General features: G+C 39.6%; 1 protein-coding gene across 6 annotated transcripts in view; it reads left to right on the forward strand.

Moving 5' to 3' along the window:
- Positions 1-2,666: 2,666 nt before the first annotated feature.
- The window catches only part of TACC1 (transforming acidic coiled-coil containing protein 1), an 83,031-nt gene continuing 68,019 nt past the window's right edge, over positions 2,667-17,678 (forward strand). For 2 of the 6 annotated variants that reach the window (XM_051975551.1, XM_051975553.1), the window contains exons 1-2: positions 2,667-2,902; positions 4,006-4,121. In XM_051975551.1, the coding sequence (XP_051831511.1) occupies positions 2,742-2,902; positions 4,006-4,121 (277 nt within the window). In that variant the 5' untranslated portion in view covers positions 2,667-2,741. The remainder of the gene's footprint in view (positions 2,903-4,005; positions 4,122-17,678) is intronic. The other 4 variants (XM_051975549.1, XM_051975552.1, XM_051975547.1 and 1 more) reach the window with 2 other exon arrangements.

A 17,678-nucleotide genomic window follows, 5' to 3' on the forward strand; every position in this document is an offset into this window, starting at 1 on the left:
CGGTAAAATGGAGGACAATAATAATACCTATATTCAGGGTTGTTATGAGGGTCAAGTGAGATTACACAAGATGTCCCAAAAGTCTTAGTGTAGTTTAAAGCTTCAACAATTTAAAGTTTGACTACATATGCTATTAAAACTTTAAACTGCCCCAAGACTTTTGGGACACCCTCTGTGTGTATGTGTGTGTGTGTGTGTGTGTGTGTGTGTGTGCGCGCGCGCGCAGCAACAATAGCATGTATATATCTGTGACGTTTAAAAAAGTTCAAGACATAGTTTCTAGATAATTAACCATTTTATTAATAATGCTAGCATGTCACCAATAGAAGTAATGATCATTTGGCTGTTTCTCTTGGGCCAAAGTACAAATCATAAGGTGGGCTCACAGTCTATATGTCCTTGGAAGAATAATTGCTCCTGAAGGTGGCAAACAATTCATGAGAGTTAGATTTATTCCAATGAGGATCTTGGGGTACTTGGAGTACTTTTAACCAAATTCTCAATTTCCAAAGCACCCTCTGACAAAAGAATCCATCTTTTCTCTGATCTGACTAAACACAAAGAGTGGGAGAATCTACCCATTTGCTTAAACTTAGAATTTCTTTACTATCTTTGATTAGATTTTTGCTTTACTTGCCCAGGATTCCTCAGACTAGTTGATTTCTGGATGAGAAAGGAGAAAAGAGGAAAAAATCTTGGCCCTAATTCAATAATTAGTTATTAAATACAAGAAAGAAATAATAATTTCTCTCATATCTATATATCTTTGCCAAGCATAAACACCATAAATGCTATTTATAAACTACTTTCCCTGACTACTGACCTCCCTGGTTTCCTTTGAATATTAATTAAAATCCCACATTCTTTTTTTTTTATTTTTACATTTTTAAAAATTTGAATCCAAATTCTCCCCCTCCCATTTGCCACTACCCCACTCACAAATAAAGCAAACAACATAATACCAATTATATATGTGAAGTCATGCAAAACATTTCCATATTAGTCAAGTTGGGAAAAAAAAAAGCAAGAAACATAAAGTGAAAAGATAATGCTTCAATCTGCAAACAAAGTTCCTCAGATCTCTCCCTGGAGATGGATACCATTTTTCAACGCGAGTCTCTAGGAATGGTCTTGGATCACCGTCAGGACCAGAGCAGCCAAGAATTCAGAGCTGATCATTGTTATAATGTAGCCGTTACTACGTGTAGTGTTCTCCTGGTTCTGCTCAGTTCACTTTGAATCCGTTTGTATGTATCTTCCCAGAATTTTCTGAAACCACCCTCCTTGGCCTTTCTGTGGTAGTATTGCATCATAATCATAGCCTTTCCCTAACTGATGGGCATTTCCTCAGTTTCCGAATCCTTACCACTCCAAAAAGTGTCCAGATCTTTGCCACCACATACAAATATTTTTGTACGCATAGATCCTTTTATAATGCTCTCTGTGGGAGTAGTGCTGTTGCCGGGTCTAGGGATATGCAGAGTTTTACAGTGCTTTGGGCATAGTTCCACATTGTTCTCCAAAGCGTTTGGACCACAAATTCCCACCTTCTACGGGAAGTCTTGCCCAATTCCTCTAAATCCCCAGGTCTTTTCTCTGTCTGTATCTCAGAGCCCGCTTTGCATATATTGGTTAGCCTTTTTAGACTGTAAGCTCCTTGAGGGCAGGACTGGTTTTTGCCTCTTTTGTAATCCTGCTTTGAGAACTGGTTTGCCATGTCCTTCTCCAGCTCATTTTGAAAGATGCTTACGGTAAGTGACTTGCCCAGGTTCACACAACTAGTATGGGCGTGAGACAGGATTCGAACTCAGGTCCTCCTGAGTCCTGGTCAGGCGCTCTAGCGGTCGCACCACCCGCTGTCTGCCTGGCACGCAGTAGGAAGAAATGTTGACTGAATGGTGGGGGAGGTGTGCTACTTTCTTGATGACAAGCCTCCAGCCCAGTAACTCTTCTGAGTGAGTGGTGAGAAGGTGGGGACAGGGAAATAAGGAAAAGCAGACTCAGAAAATAGGTTCCTGTTGCTATGGAGGAGGAAGGGGGGGGGGCGAGTGTGGAAGCTCGACGTCTTCCCCCAGCTCCACACCTCCATCAAACTTCTTCGCACAAATGAATCAGAGCCCGCGTCGGAATAGTCCACCTGGCCTAAGGGAGGGGGGAATCTGCGGCCTTCGTAACCAGCGTTCGAGGGTTCTGCGTGGGTTCCCCCTTCGGGGTCGGAGTGGTACTTCCCGGAGGGGAGGCTCTAGCCCAAAGAGCGCGGCGCAGCCCCGCCCAGCCCGAGCGGGGTCTCCTATCTGGCAGCCAGCTGATTCCTCCCGCAGTCGGGCTGAGGCGAGCCAGGGAGCTGCCGGGGCTGGAGGGAGGGGGGAGGGAGGGATGAGGATGAGTGAGGGGGCGGCTTCCTCCCGCAGCCTCGGTTGGCATCCTTGAGAAGCGGGAGCCGCGCTGGTCTCTCCCGAGCTCCGTGCTGACTGGGTCGCGGTGAGGAGAAGCTAGCCCGGAGCTGGGGCAGCGGCGCCTCGGGGGCCGGGGAGGAAACTCCGGGACAGAAGAGGGCGGTAATCCGACTGTGCGCGGCTAACCACATCCGCGCTGCCCCGGCCAGAAATATCCACAGGCGGGTGTCACCGTTTCCCTCCATTTTGAAAGAAACAGGGGATTAAAAAAAATCCAAAAAGGATTGCGTCCCTCCCAGCCCACCTTTGCCCTCTCGGGGGGCCGGGGCGGGGATAGCCGCGCTCATGGCCTTCAGCCCGTGGCAGATCCTGTCCCCGGTCCAATGGGCCAAGTGGACCTGGTCCGCCGTGCACGGCGGAGGTGCTGCTGATGGCGAGGACCGGGGACCAGAGGGAGAGGCCGAGGAAGACGATTCCCAAGCCGAGAACAAGTCTTTGAGTTTCAGGCAAGTATGCAGCATCCCTAGTTTGGCTACAGCCCCTGGATTCGAACTCGTGCCTCTTGCCTCCATGTGCTGTGCACTCCGCGTTCGTTTCGGGTTTTTTCTTCTCATCCTCCTCTCCCCATCCCTTCCCCCCCTCAGCCTCCCCAATGCCTCTGGGTTCACCGTTCTCTCTCGTTTCTGTAGGTGGTTTTGCAGGGGTGTTTCTTTCCTTAACCCCATCCCCCAACTTGCTTCTTGAGGACCCACCAAATTTGCAGCGCTTGTGTATCCTTTCCTCTCCCCCTGCCCCCCACCTCCACCCTCCCTTCTTGATCTGGTTAATGTCTCATTTCTGCGAGCTTCCGAGACGCTAATGAGCTCGGAGGCATTCAGTGTGCTTGATTCTCGGTTCTGGAACTTGGGAATCCTCCTTGGGGAGGGATCCCCCCCTCCCCACCTCCATTCCCCACGGATTTGGGGCCCGGGGTACTAGTAGGGTCCCCCAAAATGCAGCGGGGGTCGAAAGGCAGGTTTGGCCGAGGCGGGCCCGGTGGCTTCAGCTGGTGGCCATGAAATGGGCGCCTGCTGAGCTGCCACCTCCCCAGCAGGTGATTGACTTGTGATCTCAGAATCCGGCGAGCCTGAAGCTGGTAGGGGGTTAGTTCTCGAGCAGGGACCCTGGTCGTGGTCTGAACTATGGTGGGTGTGTTGGTCCGGATGAGTAATCATGCCCTCTAGGGGAGAGACCCAGGCTCCAGCCTGGCCTGGCCTCAGGAAACTGCGAGGTTTCAGGTCTCTGCTGTTTTTTAAATAAGGGAAAGAAGATGCTGGACAAGAGAAATGTCATAGACCCGAGTGCCGTTTGGGAGAGAACTCCCGTGGATTAGTGTGTCCAATGAAAGGGTTTCTGGTAGAATTCCAAAAAGGCCAATAGTGAAGGGACTCCAAGCATCCTGAAATCCTGGCTGCCTATATCTACTGTGAATCTGGGATGGCCTTATCTATCGGAGGAGGACAGTCACACAAAATGCTGCACTCTGAGCTGTCTGGATATTTAAAGGCTGTGGAAGGATGTCCAAAATAGCATTGAAAGTGGTAATTCCTCATTTTTCCCCCCTCGGCAGCTCGGATTCTGAAGGTAATTTTGAGACTCCTGAAGCGGAAACACCTATTCGATCACCTATAAAGGAATTCTGTGATCCATCCCTGGGATCAGAAGGACCTGGGGCCAAAACTCAAGGTAAAGAAACAGATCAATCATCAAATTTTCTCTTTTGTTATATGAGTATGCTTATTTATTTATTTTTTTGGGGGGGGCTGTTAAAAGAAATCTTTAAAAGGTGGAACAGGAAATGTTTCTTAGATACATGTGCCCTTTTCAAAGAGGGAGGGTGTTTATTTCTGGAGGAGGGACCCTGGATTAATCCATTCCTGAAACAGGGATGGAGTAATGCTGAACCTAGCATCTATTTACTTTGGGAGACAGGTATTTTTAAACGTACTGGTTTATTAAAGTATATTGGGGTGGGCGAAGTTAAAATGGTATTTTTGCCAGTCTCCATCTCCTTTCACATTCATCCTTTTTGTGCTTATAATATACTTTGGTAAGTCATTCTTGCCCATGCCCTTTCCATCTCTGCTGTTTCAGACATGTAAAATGTAAGTGGTAGCTTACTGCAGATAGATTCGGATCTGTTTTCATAAATTCTGCAGTGGAGATGAATGTTTTCCCAGAGACACAGCTGAAAGCAAGGTGTTATTAAGGCAACGGTTGCAACTAGTTTGATTTGGAGGAGTCTTAAGGGTTTCTTAGTGTTTTTGTCTCACATGTAACACACCTCATCTCCACCCCTCAAGGATTATGGGAGATGCTCAATTTGCCTAGGAAAACCTGATACAAATAATCATTGGAAGAGTCTAAAGGATTTCATAACACACCTCACCCTCATCCCTCAAGGATTATAGGAGATCCTCAATTTGCCTAGGAAAACCTGACACAAATAATCATGTCTCTCTGTCTCCCTGGCTCCCAGAATTCTTAACCAGTACACCTTGAGACTATCCTTGACCTACAGCTGCTTCCGCTGCTGATCCATCTAATTAGTGGAAACTGTTTTTGGAATGTTTGGGTATTTACATCTGAGGATCTTGGGCTTTTAGAGCTGGAAGGGAATCTTGGAGATATGAGGTAGTCCCCATACCCTCTTAAGGATAAGAAAATCCATTAAGCAGATGGAAGTATCCTTTTTTTTTGGTTTTTGCATCTTAATCCTTATCAATTTCACCCGAAGGTGTCTGGCTTTGTCAACTTTGTATTTATTTCTGGGATCACAATATTCACTTTGAGAGAAAGGAGAGGGCATGAGGTTTTACTGTCCCCCTTTTTTTTTCTCTCACCTTTCACAATTAGACCAGGTTATTATATATTATATATATAAAATAAATCCTTAGAATTAGAAGGGTAGAAGTGTTATACAGTGTGAACCTCATGTTTAAAATTAATTTTATTGACATTTTATTTTTAAATATTTATATTTATTGATATAATCCCTTTAAATAAGCAAGCCTTTAAACAAAATTTTTTTAAAGAGAAAAATTCTGCAAAACTAACATATCAATTGTATCTAAGACTACTTAGAAGATTCCATGCCTATAGATCTCTTAAGTTTTACCAATGAGAAAAATAAGTTCTAAAAAACTTGAAAACATTTGGCCAAAATCTCACGATTAAGATTCAAACCCAGGTACATTACCTCTTTGAGTCAGCTTTTAACTGTGTGCCAGGCAAAGTGCTAATCCATTGGGAGACAGAGAAGGACAAGCCTGGCTGCCAATTCCAGGCCAATTCCAGGTCCTGGTAATTGGTAGGTAGATAAATTGTTGAATAAAATGACTGGAAATTCCATTTCTTAACATTACTAGTTGTGAGCTGGCTGCCCTGAACTCAGACTTGGGAGGTACCATGGCCTTTTTGCTCCATTCCACCCACGTTTTGGGCAAGCCCCTTAGGGAATGGATCCAGCTCTTATCACTCTTTCCTCATCTCAGAAAGCTTTTACTATCATAAAACTCCGCCTCCTGAGAAAGATTCCTGTGATGGAGCTTTCTTAGGTTAATTAAGCCTTGCAAAACAAAAACAAAACAAACCCCGAAGGGCCTGAAGAAGTTATTTAGCATTTTCTAGTTCCCTTTTGTATTTCCTAAGAAGTTTGCCAGTACCTGGTAAAATTAAATTCATCTAAAAAGGGGAGATGGGGGTGGGTGGGTGAAAGGAGAGAAGGAAGCCTCTTTGAACTTCTACTGTTTGGGAGACCCGTTGCCTTGCTATTCCTTCCAATTTCGGCTTCACTGCCAAATTCTCTTTAATGGAGGTGTTGGCCCACTGCTGAAGAAGCCAAATGTTTGTTGGTCTTTCCTCTACCACTGAAACATCTTTCTTAATTTCTGACAGGTTTCTCATTCTCTCATTTTCATCTCTGCGTGGTGAGAAAAGGAGCCTCCTGTGGTTTTTAGTTGTTTAAAGTTGGGGAGTTGATATTGTTTTTTCAGGGAAGATGAAAGGGAAGAAAGACTAGCTACCAAATACTAAGGAATCTCTAGATCTGGAGGTGTTTTAGAAACGTGTGATTTCTTTTTTCTCTCTGGAGTCAGAACATAGGCTGTACCCACTTCCTTTAAAGTCTGTTCTCTCCTTAGAAATCAGTGTGAACTGAAGACAGGCCAGAGCTCTGTTTGTTTGGCCTGTTAGGTATCATAAATAACAAAATACAGCCAGGACCTAGATTCCAACTTGGGAGACACTATTAAGAAGCAAAAAAACTGCCAAAGGATATTATTTCACATTGAAGTTCAATTGCTGAAGTTGCATAGATTTTCTTGCAACTCTTTTATTCAATTTGACCTCCTTTGGATTAGGATTTAATTCATCTTAACTCAGTTCTAGAATTTTGAAATACTTGCCTGGGGAGTCATACCACAGCAGGTTCTCTTGGAAGACTCTAATTAGAAAAGAGTAGCCCATGGTATAAATAAGAGATTGTAAATTGTCATCTCATTTTCTTTAGGGTTAGGAAAAAACTTGATCTATTTCTAACTTAATAATTTTTGAGGAGGATTTTCTGAGGAGTTCTGTATATACTTTCCAGAAGCAAGGATATAATGTATTATTGTTTTCCAGAAACTGTTAATAAGACAATAAAAATTGTCTACATGGTGAAATCAAGGGGCTTTGTGTGGTTTACTAAACATTTGTTTTTAAACATTTTTTCTCCCCCCACCTTCACCCCATGGAAATTGCATTTAGAGAGCTTAGTTCTAGAGTAAAATTTTAGCCAAAGAGGTTTGTGGCAGCAGCATCAGAAGCATCATGTCTAGGTTAAGGTATCTACAAGCAGGACAATTCCTATTAGTAACTTAAATATTTTGCTTTCTTCTTTTCCTTTTCCAAACCCTCCTTCTGGTATATAGAATAATTAATAATATTATTATTATCATCATCTCATATGGTCTTTACAACAACCTAATAGGTGTTATTATCCTTATTTTACAAATGGGGAAACAGACTAAGAAAGATTAAAGGTTCAGGATCACACAGTAATGTGTCTGAGTTTCTAAGGCTGGATTTGTACTCAGGTCTTCCTGACTCCAGATCTGCACTCAATCCACTGTGCCACTTAGCTGTCCATACTTGGTGAAGAAGATCTGCCACTACTACATAATAGCATCTCGCTAAAACTTACAGTTTTTCAGAATTGATATCAGGCACTGAAAAATTAAATGACCTTTAGTGACTTGTGTGTGTCCCAGATAAGACCAGCTATCTCCACTGTGCCAGACAGCCTCAAATTTTTACATCTATATGGTGCTTATATCCATCATTACTCCATTAAAATGTAAAGTGTATTGCAGACCTTTCAGCTATTATTTTATTTGATATTCTCATTCTAAGTCTTCCTGTGATAGAGTGAGTGCAAGTTATTTATTATCTCTGTTTTATATATTGGAAGATTGAAAGGTATTCTAGAGATTTCAGGAGGTGAGGAAACATCCAGCATGTCCTCCCCAAAGTGTGACTCGTAGTGTCCAAGAGCTGTATGACTAGGTGGTGAAAACCTCCATAAATCATGAGGTTATAGCTCCATTTGGGTATTTTACAGAACAGGAATCTGAGCAGTTAAACACACACACACACACACTAGGAAGTAGTAGAGTTGGGATTTCAACTCTTCTTCTAACTCCAAGTCTTGTACCCTTCCCAAGTTATGTAGTTCTGAACAGTTTACAGCCACTCAGTTATACTAATTTCATCACTGCTTGCATCCAGTCATCTCTGATAAAGAGGTTGTTGGTGAAGAAGCATTACCTAAGAAGTGAGTTCATATAATTATACTCCTCAGTGTTCCATCTCATTAGAGAAGTTTACATGATGACTAAACTAAAAAAGAGAAATTCAGACAGGAATTTTAATGTAGATTACAGAATTAGACTTCAGATTGCCATCTCATATAAAATACATAATTCTTTAAGAAGTTCTCAGATTACCCTTAATTCTTTAGAATAACTTCAGTTATCAAACAAGCCCACTTCTTAGTGTTAATGAGATGTATGGAGAATTTCATATTACATAAAGAGGTCATACAGAGAAGAAAACAGAAAACTGAGAATATTAAGTCAGATTTTAAAATAGCCCCTATTATACATTCATCACATAGATGATTTGGAAGATAGAAATTTTGAGCACATTCTTTGCTCCCAACGAGTTCACAAACTTATCGGAAAGATAAGATATAAGCACGGAAAACTGAATACTTTAAAGACTTATGATTTCATTGGTATGTCTTCCCTCTCCATCCTTATAGATTGTAACCATTCTGTGGTTTAGTAGATAATCTTTTTTGAGTAGATATTACCAAAAGAATTAATCACTTGTTGACCGCTGTTTAGCAATGAAACATGAATTTTGGTGATCTAGTCCTCATCAAATGGATGGGAGGTTAGGTAGATTGATTACTGAGGACTTGCTGTAATGCCAAGCACTGTTCAGATATAGTGAAAAGTTACAGAAAGTAAGATGGTTACTGCCCTAGAAAAGTTTATATTCCAATGAGAAAAGACTGCATATGAATGAGAGCTGAGAAGGGAAAAGAATGTGCTTTATCATAGGGTTTGGAAATGGTTGCCTGGAAGTGTCTATGTATACATAATAAGTTATTGGATCATTAAAATATGAGCTAATATTTATAAAGCTCTTAGTGAAGTGCCCAGCACATAATAGGTACTTTATAAATACTTAAATTCTTTTTCCCCTTAAAGAAAAATTTTCCATCTTGTAGAGGACAGCTAGACCTAAGATACATTCTTCAAAAATCCAGGCTCAAGCTTATGCCATCATGAGGCCTCATTTGAGGCCTTTGTGTAAAACAATTAACACTGAAAGAATCTGATACTATATGCAATGTTCCCATTGCATCCCTCTCCTCACTCCCATCTCTAAAGTCAGAGAGAAAGCTCTCCTAAAATCTTGACTTTGGGGACAAGCTGGCTCTTTTTAGTTTTGGCAGCATTCTTTTTCAGTTGTTTTGTGGTGTTTGTTTTTGTTTTATTAACGTTGTAGTCATTGTGTGTTGTTTTCCTGACTCTGCTTACTTTATATCAATTTATGTAAATACAGATTTTTTTGTATTTCTCTCTCTCTCTCTTTTTTTTTTTTTTTGGCTGAGGCAATTGGGATTAAGTGACTTGTCCAGAGTCACACAGCTGGGAAGTGTTAAATGTCTGAGACCAGATTTGAACTCAGTTCCTCCTGACTTGAGGGCTGGTGCTCCATCCACTGCACCACCTATCTGCCCCTATTTATAATTTTTTATAGCACAAAATATTCCATGACATTCATATACTACAGTTTGTTTAGCCATTCTCCAGTTGATGGATATCTGTGTTGCTCTTCTAGTTCTTTGCTACCTCTCTCCCCCCCCCCCCCCCCACACACACACAAATTATTCTTTAAACATTTTGGTATAAAGGAAACCTTTGTCAAGGACCTCCTTTGGTGGCTCGGGAAAAGGATCTGTGCCTAGCAATAACTCCAGGACTGGACATTTTAACTGACTTATTTGCATAATTCCAAACTGCTTTTCAGAATGGTCCTATCAATTTTAGAGTTCTATTAACAATAGTTTAGTATGCCTATCTTTCCATAGCACCTTCAACATTGACTCTTCCCATCTTTTGTGAGCCAGCTAGCTGGCACAGTGGATAAAACGTTAGACTTGTCAGTCAGAAAATTCTGAGTTCAAATGTGGCCTCAGGCACTAATGGTGTGACAGTCATTGGACTGCCTTGTGCCTCAGTTACCTTATCTGTAAAATGGGGATAATAACATCTATCCTCTCAGGGTTATTGTGAGGATCAAATGAGATAATATTTGAAAGATGCTTATATAGAGGCATCTAGGTGGTCCAGTGAATAGAGCACCAGCCCTGAAGTCAGGAGGATCTGAGTTCAAATATGATCTCAGGCACTTAACACTCCCCAGCTGTGAGACTCTGGGCAGTCGTTTAACCCCAATTGCTTTAGCTAAAATTAAAAAAAAAAAAAAAAAAAAAAAGTGGCTTATATAGCATAGTATAAATGTTATTTTATTGTTTTTTCATCATTTGTTTTCATTTATTTTTACCAGTTTGCTGGGTGTGAAATGAAGCCTCTTAGTGGCTTCCACTTGCATTTCTCTCTCTCTCTCTCTCTCTCTCTCTCTCTCTCTCTCTCTCTCTCTCTCTCTCTCTCTCTTTACTAATTTGGAGGATTCTTTCAAACGATTTTTAATAGCTTGAAATCGTTTTGAGAATTGTTCATGTCCTTTGACCCCTTAATCTACTGGAGTGGTTTCTGTTGTCTTTATATCAAACCTATGTCAGATATTTTATGCAAGGGTTTTTTTTGTCCATTGCTTACCTTATCTAAGAAGTGTTACATTAATGTTTTTGTGGAAAGCCTTTTTCAGCCTTCACATCATTAAAATGATATATTTTCTCTTCTCTCCCATTCACTTTTAAAGAATGGCTTTTGACCTTTTCAAATGAAGAAATCATTCTTTCGTTCCATTTTAAGATTAAACTTCATGGATATTCAAGTAACTTATAATCAGCAGTATAGTTTTAGAAGTGCTAAGAATGGTTTTTATTCTGATTATATAAGTCTGCATACCTGTCAGACTTTCAGTTATTTGTAGTAATCATTTAAGACCCTAGTAAACCACGATTGAGTTCTGAAAACATTTAAAAAAGACTCGCAGGACTTGTAATTCTGCCTCTGAATAATAAGCACTTGCCCTTACCTCAATTTATTTTCTCAACTGGAATTTTGATAAATTTGTATTCACTCCTTTATCTTTTCTCAGTCTCTGATAATTAAGTTACCAACTGTTGTGCTAATAATTGTCTGAAGAGCTGGAATAATTCATTCTTATACAATGAAATAAATGCATGAATGAATGAAGTTTTGGGGATTGTGCAACAAGCACTATACTGATACCAAGACAATTTTTGCCCTTAAGGATCTTTTATTGAGAGAAGTTCTTCATTATGTTAAGGAGTCTTGATTAAGAATGACTAGTCCTTTCCTAGAATAGTCTTTGTTAAACTTTGGAGCAGAGATGAGACTACTTGGTTGGCTGTGGGTTATTCCCTGAGTAGCTGGCCCTGGTGGGATGGGGCTGGTTAGGTTGTATAAAACTTTGATCCATCTGGAACTAGTGAGACCTCCAAGCCCAAGGTCTACTTGAGCTCAGTTCTGAAAACACTTAGTGTATACAATATTCAGTATAGTGCTCTGAGAGATACAAAGTCGGCTAAGACCTCATTACCAACCTCCTGTTTATAGTCTAGTGCCAGGATTCTGAACCTTTTTAGTGTTTTGGGTGCCTTCTACTGGATGAAATCTAAGGACTCATCAAAATAATTTTTAAATGCATAAGATTACAAAGGGAAACCAATTTATTGAAATGCAATTTTGTCTGGATATTAAAAACAGTTCCCAGGTATAGAATCCCTGCCCTAATAGATTTTAGAATCATAAATTTAGAGTCAAAAAAACTCTGAGGAGTGATTTGAACTCAGCGCCTTCCTTATAGAGGAAACTAATGACCAGGGAGATTTAGTGGCCCAAGGTTACATGGATAATAAATGACTCCATTTTTAGAGCTTTTTCGATTTTGCGAACATGCATGTGGAAAGTTTGGTGAAGGGGGAGTCGAGGAGAGATGTACCTACAAGAACCTGTTAGCATATGGTAGATCCAAAGGAAGACACAGAGGGACTCTTATCTACTTTCTTCCTCACTTTGTACAATCTGTTATGCCATTTTACAGATTGTACCTCTAAAATAACTGCTAAAAATGTGCCTTCTACTCTATTTCCACTCTCAGTAATCTAGAATGGGACATCGTAGGAGCATACACGCTGGAACTACTAAGACCTAAAAATCATTTAATCCAGTCAAGCTCATTTTACAGATGTAGAGATGGAAGTGATTTGCTTAAAATTGTATCATCCTGAGCATGTGCCTTTTTTTTTTTTTTTTCCTGATGCAATTGGGTTTAAGAGACTTGTCCAGAATCACATAGCTAGAAAGTGTTGTGTCTGAAGTCAGATTTGAACTCAGATCACCTGCCTCAACACCTGCTTCTTAATAGAGCACTGTGCTAGGTGCTGGAAGGAATTTGATGATTGCCTCCTCTATTTTCCTTACCAGGAGGAACTTCCTATACTATGAAATTACAAATCCTCAATTATGTGTATGTATTTATGGTGAGAATATCAGTGGGAAGAGTGACACTTAGTATCTTACATATATACGAATGTATATAAAAAATTAAGAGTAAATTAAGAGTACTTTGTGGATACACTAAGACAGTGTTACTTCATTTCTCTTGACAAGGTTTTGTTTACTACTTTTCATAATGTTTTAAGTCTGAAGTGGAACTAGACATCAGCCGGTGGAATATACTCCCTTTCAACTTTCTGTGCCCAGAAGATCTCAAAGATAGATACTTACTCTTGAAAAAAGAGAATGTCACATTTGAAATTTACAGACTTAGTGGCAAAAGACACAAATCCTTGAGAAATTACTAAACAGAAGGCAGTGATCCGTAATTCTTTTTCCATTTAGAACTAGAAGAAAGGGTTTAGATTCTAACAAACATTGAAAGAATTTGTGACTGAATCAGGTGAGACCCTGGATTGCCTTATCTTGAGAAAGTTTAACAAGTTACTTTCTTTGGAGTTTTTAGAGAAAAGGTTAGTGACCTAACTTTGGGGGTTGATAGAGCCTTCTCCTGACTGTCCTTTTCAAAGTGTTAAAAGAAAAACAAACACCCTCTCCTGAACATCTTTTTTATAATGTTAAAGACAAAACAAGCACTTTAAGTCTTTAATACATTTAACATTCCCTCCAACCCCACTGATCAGTAAGTGATGCATTACTTTCCCAGTATTGGAACTATACAGTTGAGTAAGGTAATCTTTAATTCATGGAATGAATGGTTTGGGAATATCTCCTTGTTCCTCCTGCAAGGAAACTTCATTAAAAAGATTATATAGAAAACAAACCCCAAACTACTTGAGATAAGTTAAGGACAGAGACTAAGTTCTCTCCCTATGTCCTTAGTTCAGTTTGATTTATTCAGCTTTATTTTAGCATTTATTTTTTTGCAAGGGTTTATGTTAGACACTAGGATACAAATATGGGATCATAGCATTTAGAACTAGAAGGGACTTTAGAGGTTTTTTAGATCAACCCCCTTTATAAATTAGGAATCTTTGGCTCAATTACTTCCCCTGGGGTTACACAGTCTTTAAAACCTAGAGCTAGACTATATTAGAGCCTCAAGGAGTTGAACTTAAGCTCAATAAAGTACAAAGCAAATAGCAGGTTTCACTTGTGGCTTGCTATGACTTGAAATTAGCAATTGTAAACTAATTTCTGGCTCATTGTCTCTTCTTTAAAATTCTATTTTGATTTGGCCTCTCTGAAACAGAAACTTTAATGTTATAAATGAATGAAAAAGCATTATCTATTACCTTTCTCAGGCTTCATCCTTCCTGACTGACTGCTTTTTCAGTATTTGACTCTACTCACCATTCAATATCCTGTCCTTTCTGGGCATGTTGTGACATCACTCTTCAGTTCTCCTGCTTCTGCTCCCGGACCATGGCTTCCTTAACTCCTGATAGGATAGAGGGTTCATATTACAGTCCCCTAACTGTGGATATTCCCAGAGCACTATCTGTCCTTGGCCCTCTTCTTCTCTCTATAGTCTCATCTGATAACATCATCGTTCTTGTGGACTTAGAGGCACAGAATTTAAGAATCAAAAAATATCTTTGGGCTCAGCTCAGTCACTGAAAAGAATCACCATTACAGCATCTCCTGCAAGGAGTTTAGATCAAGTGCCTTCCAGAGGCAGCCCATCCCACTTTAGGACATTTCTCATTGTCAGGAAATTTTTCCTTAATGTCTAGAGGAAGTTGGCCAGGATGGTGAAGGGCTTACTGTAGAGTCCATGGCATATGAAAATCATTTGAAGGACCTTAAGCATAACCCAGACTAAAAAAGACCCAATGAAGTTATGGTAACCATCTTCAAATATTTGAAAGGTTGTCATATGGAAGAGGGGACATCAGGAACAATGAGCAGAAGTTCCAAAGAAGTAAATTTAGGCTTTATTGTCAGGTTTACTTACCTCATGTAAATAACTCCTAAATCTGGTCTCTCACACATCTCGATTCCTTATTAGATTTTTTAAAGCTGGATCCCTACTCAAATTCACTATGTTCAAAATTATTTTTATCATTATAAATTCTTTTTCAAATTTCTCTTTGTGTCAAGTGCACTGTCATCCTTCTAGTCTCCCAAGGTTCTTAACTTTGGGTTATCCTTCCCTCAGTCTCCCTCACCTTGTGAATCCCATTAGTTTGCAAGTTTTGTTGGCTTGACCACCGTAGCATCTCACATCCACTCACTTCTCTGTCTCATGGCCACTACTCTTGTTGAGGCTTTCATTATTTCTCATTGGCTTTTTACAGTACCCTTCTAATTTGTCTTCCTATCTCAAGTATCTTACCTCCTCAGTCCAATCTATATATGGCTGCCAATAATTTTCCTAGAAATCATTCCTCTATTAATAATCTCTAAATGACTTCCTATTTCTAGGACAAAATACAAATTGTTCTATTTGGTTTTTAAAGCCTTTCACAACCGATCTCCAACCAGCCTTTTCAACCTTATTCTTTAGCACCTTCCCACATTCCATGATTTAGCTGAAATGGGCTTCTTATAATACTTCATTTTCCATTTGCATTTTTTTGTACAAGTTGTTCTCCCATGCCTACTCTGTTCCTTATCTCCACCTCTTAGAATCCTTTATTTTCCTCAAAATTCTACTCAGGAACCACATTCTACATGAAGTCCTTCTCCTGCTGCTGTGGCCTGATTTCGTTATTTCTCCTCTTCCCCCAAACACAATGCATGTTGATAAATTTTTTAATCCAAAAAAGTAGATGTAACTTTTTATGTTGTTATGATATTAGTCTAAAATACTTCCCAGAAATCTGTAGCAGTTGAGCTCTAGAAATTTGCAGCATCATCTAAAAGTAAATTAAATGGCAATTTAGACTTATATGTTGGATTCTAGGTTCTTTTTCCTTATCCCCACCCAGAATTAAGAAACTTTATTGCAAGGCAAAACATTTCCATAAAAAATCAAATTGTTAAAAAAAAAAAAAAAAGATCTCTCACCCAAATGAAAATAAAAAACCTCAAGAAAAATTAAGTTAAAAATAGAGAGATAAAGAGAGAAATAGAGAATGCTTCGATCTGTATTCAGACAAACAGTTCCTTCTTTGTGTTTGGAAAGTATTTTTCATCATAAGTCCTTCAGAGTAGGTATGGATGATTGTACTACAGGGAATAACAAAGTCATTCAACAGCTGGTCATCCCAGAACATTGATTGCTATTATTTTGTATGCAGTATATTTCACTTTGTTTATGGATGACTTTACAGAGCTTTTTTTCTGAGAGCATCCTACTTATCATTTCCCAGAGAACAGTAATATTCCATCAGAGAAACTTGCTTCGAAATTTTTTTTAAACAATTACTACTGCTAACTGTATTTCTCCTCATTTATTCTCTCTCCTTTCACCCTGTCCCTCTGCAAAAGTGTTTTGTTACTGGCCATTCCTTCCCCCACTATGTTCTCTCTTTTATCATCCTCCCCCCTTCCCATATTCCATCTGAAGATATTTATTAATATCCTATGATAAAAAGCTGTGGTCCTTAATAATTCCTTAGAGTATAGAATTCTGAGACCAAGAAGTTTGAGAACTGGTAGATTCTTTTTGATTTACTGACTGTCGCTAGGACTACACCAAGTGTTGTTTTGAAATCATTTTAGACTCCCTGAAAAGAAGGGGATAAGCATGTATATAGCACCTATTGTGTACCAAGATAGATACCTATATAATGCACTCTAATCCTAATAGTTGCATGACCTTAGGGCAGTCACTTTAACTCTGAAGGAACTCCTTAGTTTTAGGGGCTCTAAAGTTACTTTAGTTGTTAAATAATGGGGTTGGTCCCTGCTTAATACAAGAGTATAGGATTATGAATCTGAATAATTATGAACAGGACTTGAAATGGTGGAGCATCATTATCCAGATACATGTTGATAATTTTTTTAATCCAAAAAAGTAGATGTAACTTTTTATGTTATGATATTAGTCTAAAATACTTCCCAAAAATCTGTAGCAATTGAGGTCTAGAAGTTTGCAGCATCATCTAAAAGTAAGTTAAATGGCAATTTAGACTTATATGTTGGATTTGGAAATACTTTGCTTCTTTTTAATGCATAAATTTCCATTAAAATTCTACTCCTGTTTTGTGGTATGGAAATTATAATGTCAAAGAAATTGAGACAAAATAGCAATTAGAGAGTTTTTAATATTTTATTTGGATTTCTGAGAGGGAACGATTTTTTGGGACCAAAAGGATCCATTTTTTGGTCTTGGGGCTGAATCAGACTTTTGTCTCAAAGGAATCCAGCAGCGAATGTGAGTGTCCCATGAAATATATACATGTGGCTCTAAGCAACTAGGGTAGACCAAGGCAGGGGCAGAGTCAGAACACTGAGAGCAGGAATTTCCAAGAAATCGACCATCAATCTGGTTCTGACAGGTTGAGGGGTAGGACCATAAATTCTTGATAACTTATGAGGAGTTAGGAGCCAGGAAGTCTGAACTCCCCCTTATCTTGAGTTTACACATTTACAATTTATAACCTTAGAGTAACCAGTCTTAAGTTATATCAGTCCTAATGATCAGAAAAGGGGGTTGCAAACAGCGGGATTGAGGCAGAACAATTCAAGGAACTGAGGCAGGACCCTTTTAGGAAAACTGAGGCAGAACAATAAAAGGGAACTCTGGCACAACAGAAATAATCTCTATGACCAGTGAACCCATGTACTGGTGGGCCCCCCAAAGTGTTCAATAAAGGGTTTCTATGTGAGGCTGGTGATAGAGGTCCCTCTTGGTTGGGGACCATCCAGCCTAGCCAAGCGCAGATGGGCTTGTCACCAGACCAGTCACAGAGCCAGGCATTTTTTAGCCAGAGAAACCTTGAGAAAAATACTGTTATCTTGGGTTACTAGTATCTTGGGTGTTTGTCATCTTCATTTTTCAACTGTCTGTTCTATCTCCTCTCCAGAAAGCTAAGGGGAAAAAAAAAGTCAGTCACTAAATATTGAG

Source organism: Antechinus flavipes, chromosome 2, assembly GCF_016432865.1.
Source record: "Antechinus flavipes isolate AdamAnt ecotype Samford, QLD, Australia chromosome 2, AdamAnt_v2, whole genome shotgun sequence".
NCBI classification, from domain to species: Eukaryota; Metazoa; Chordata; class Mammalia; order Dasyuromorphia; family Dasyuridae; genus Antechinus; species Antechinus flavipes.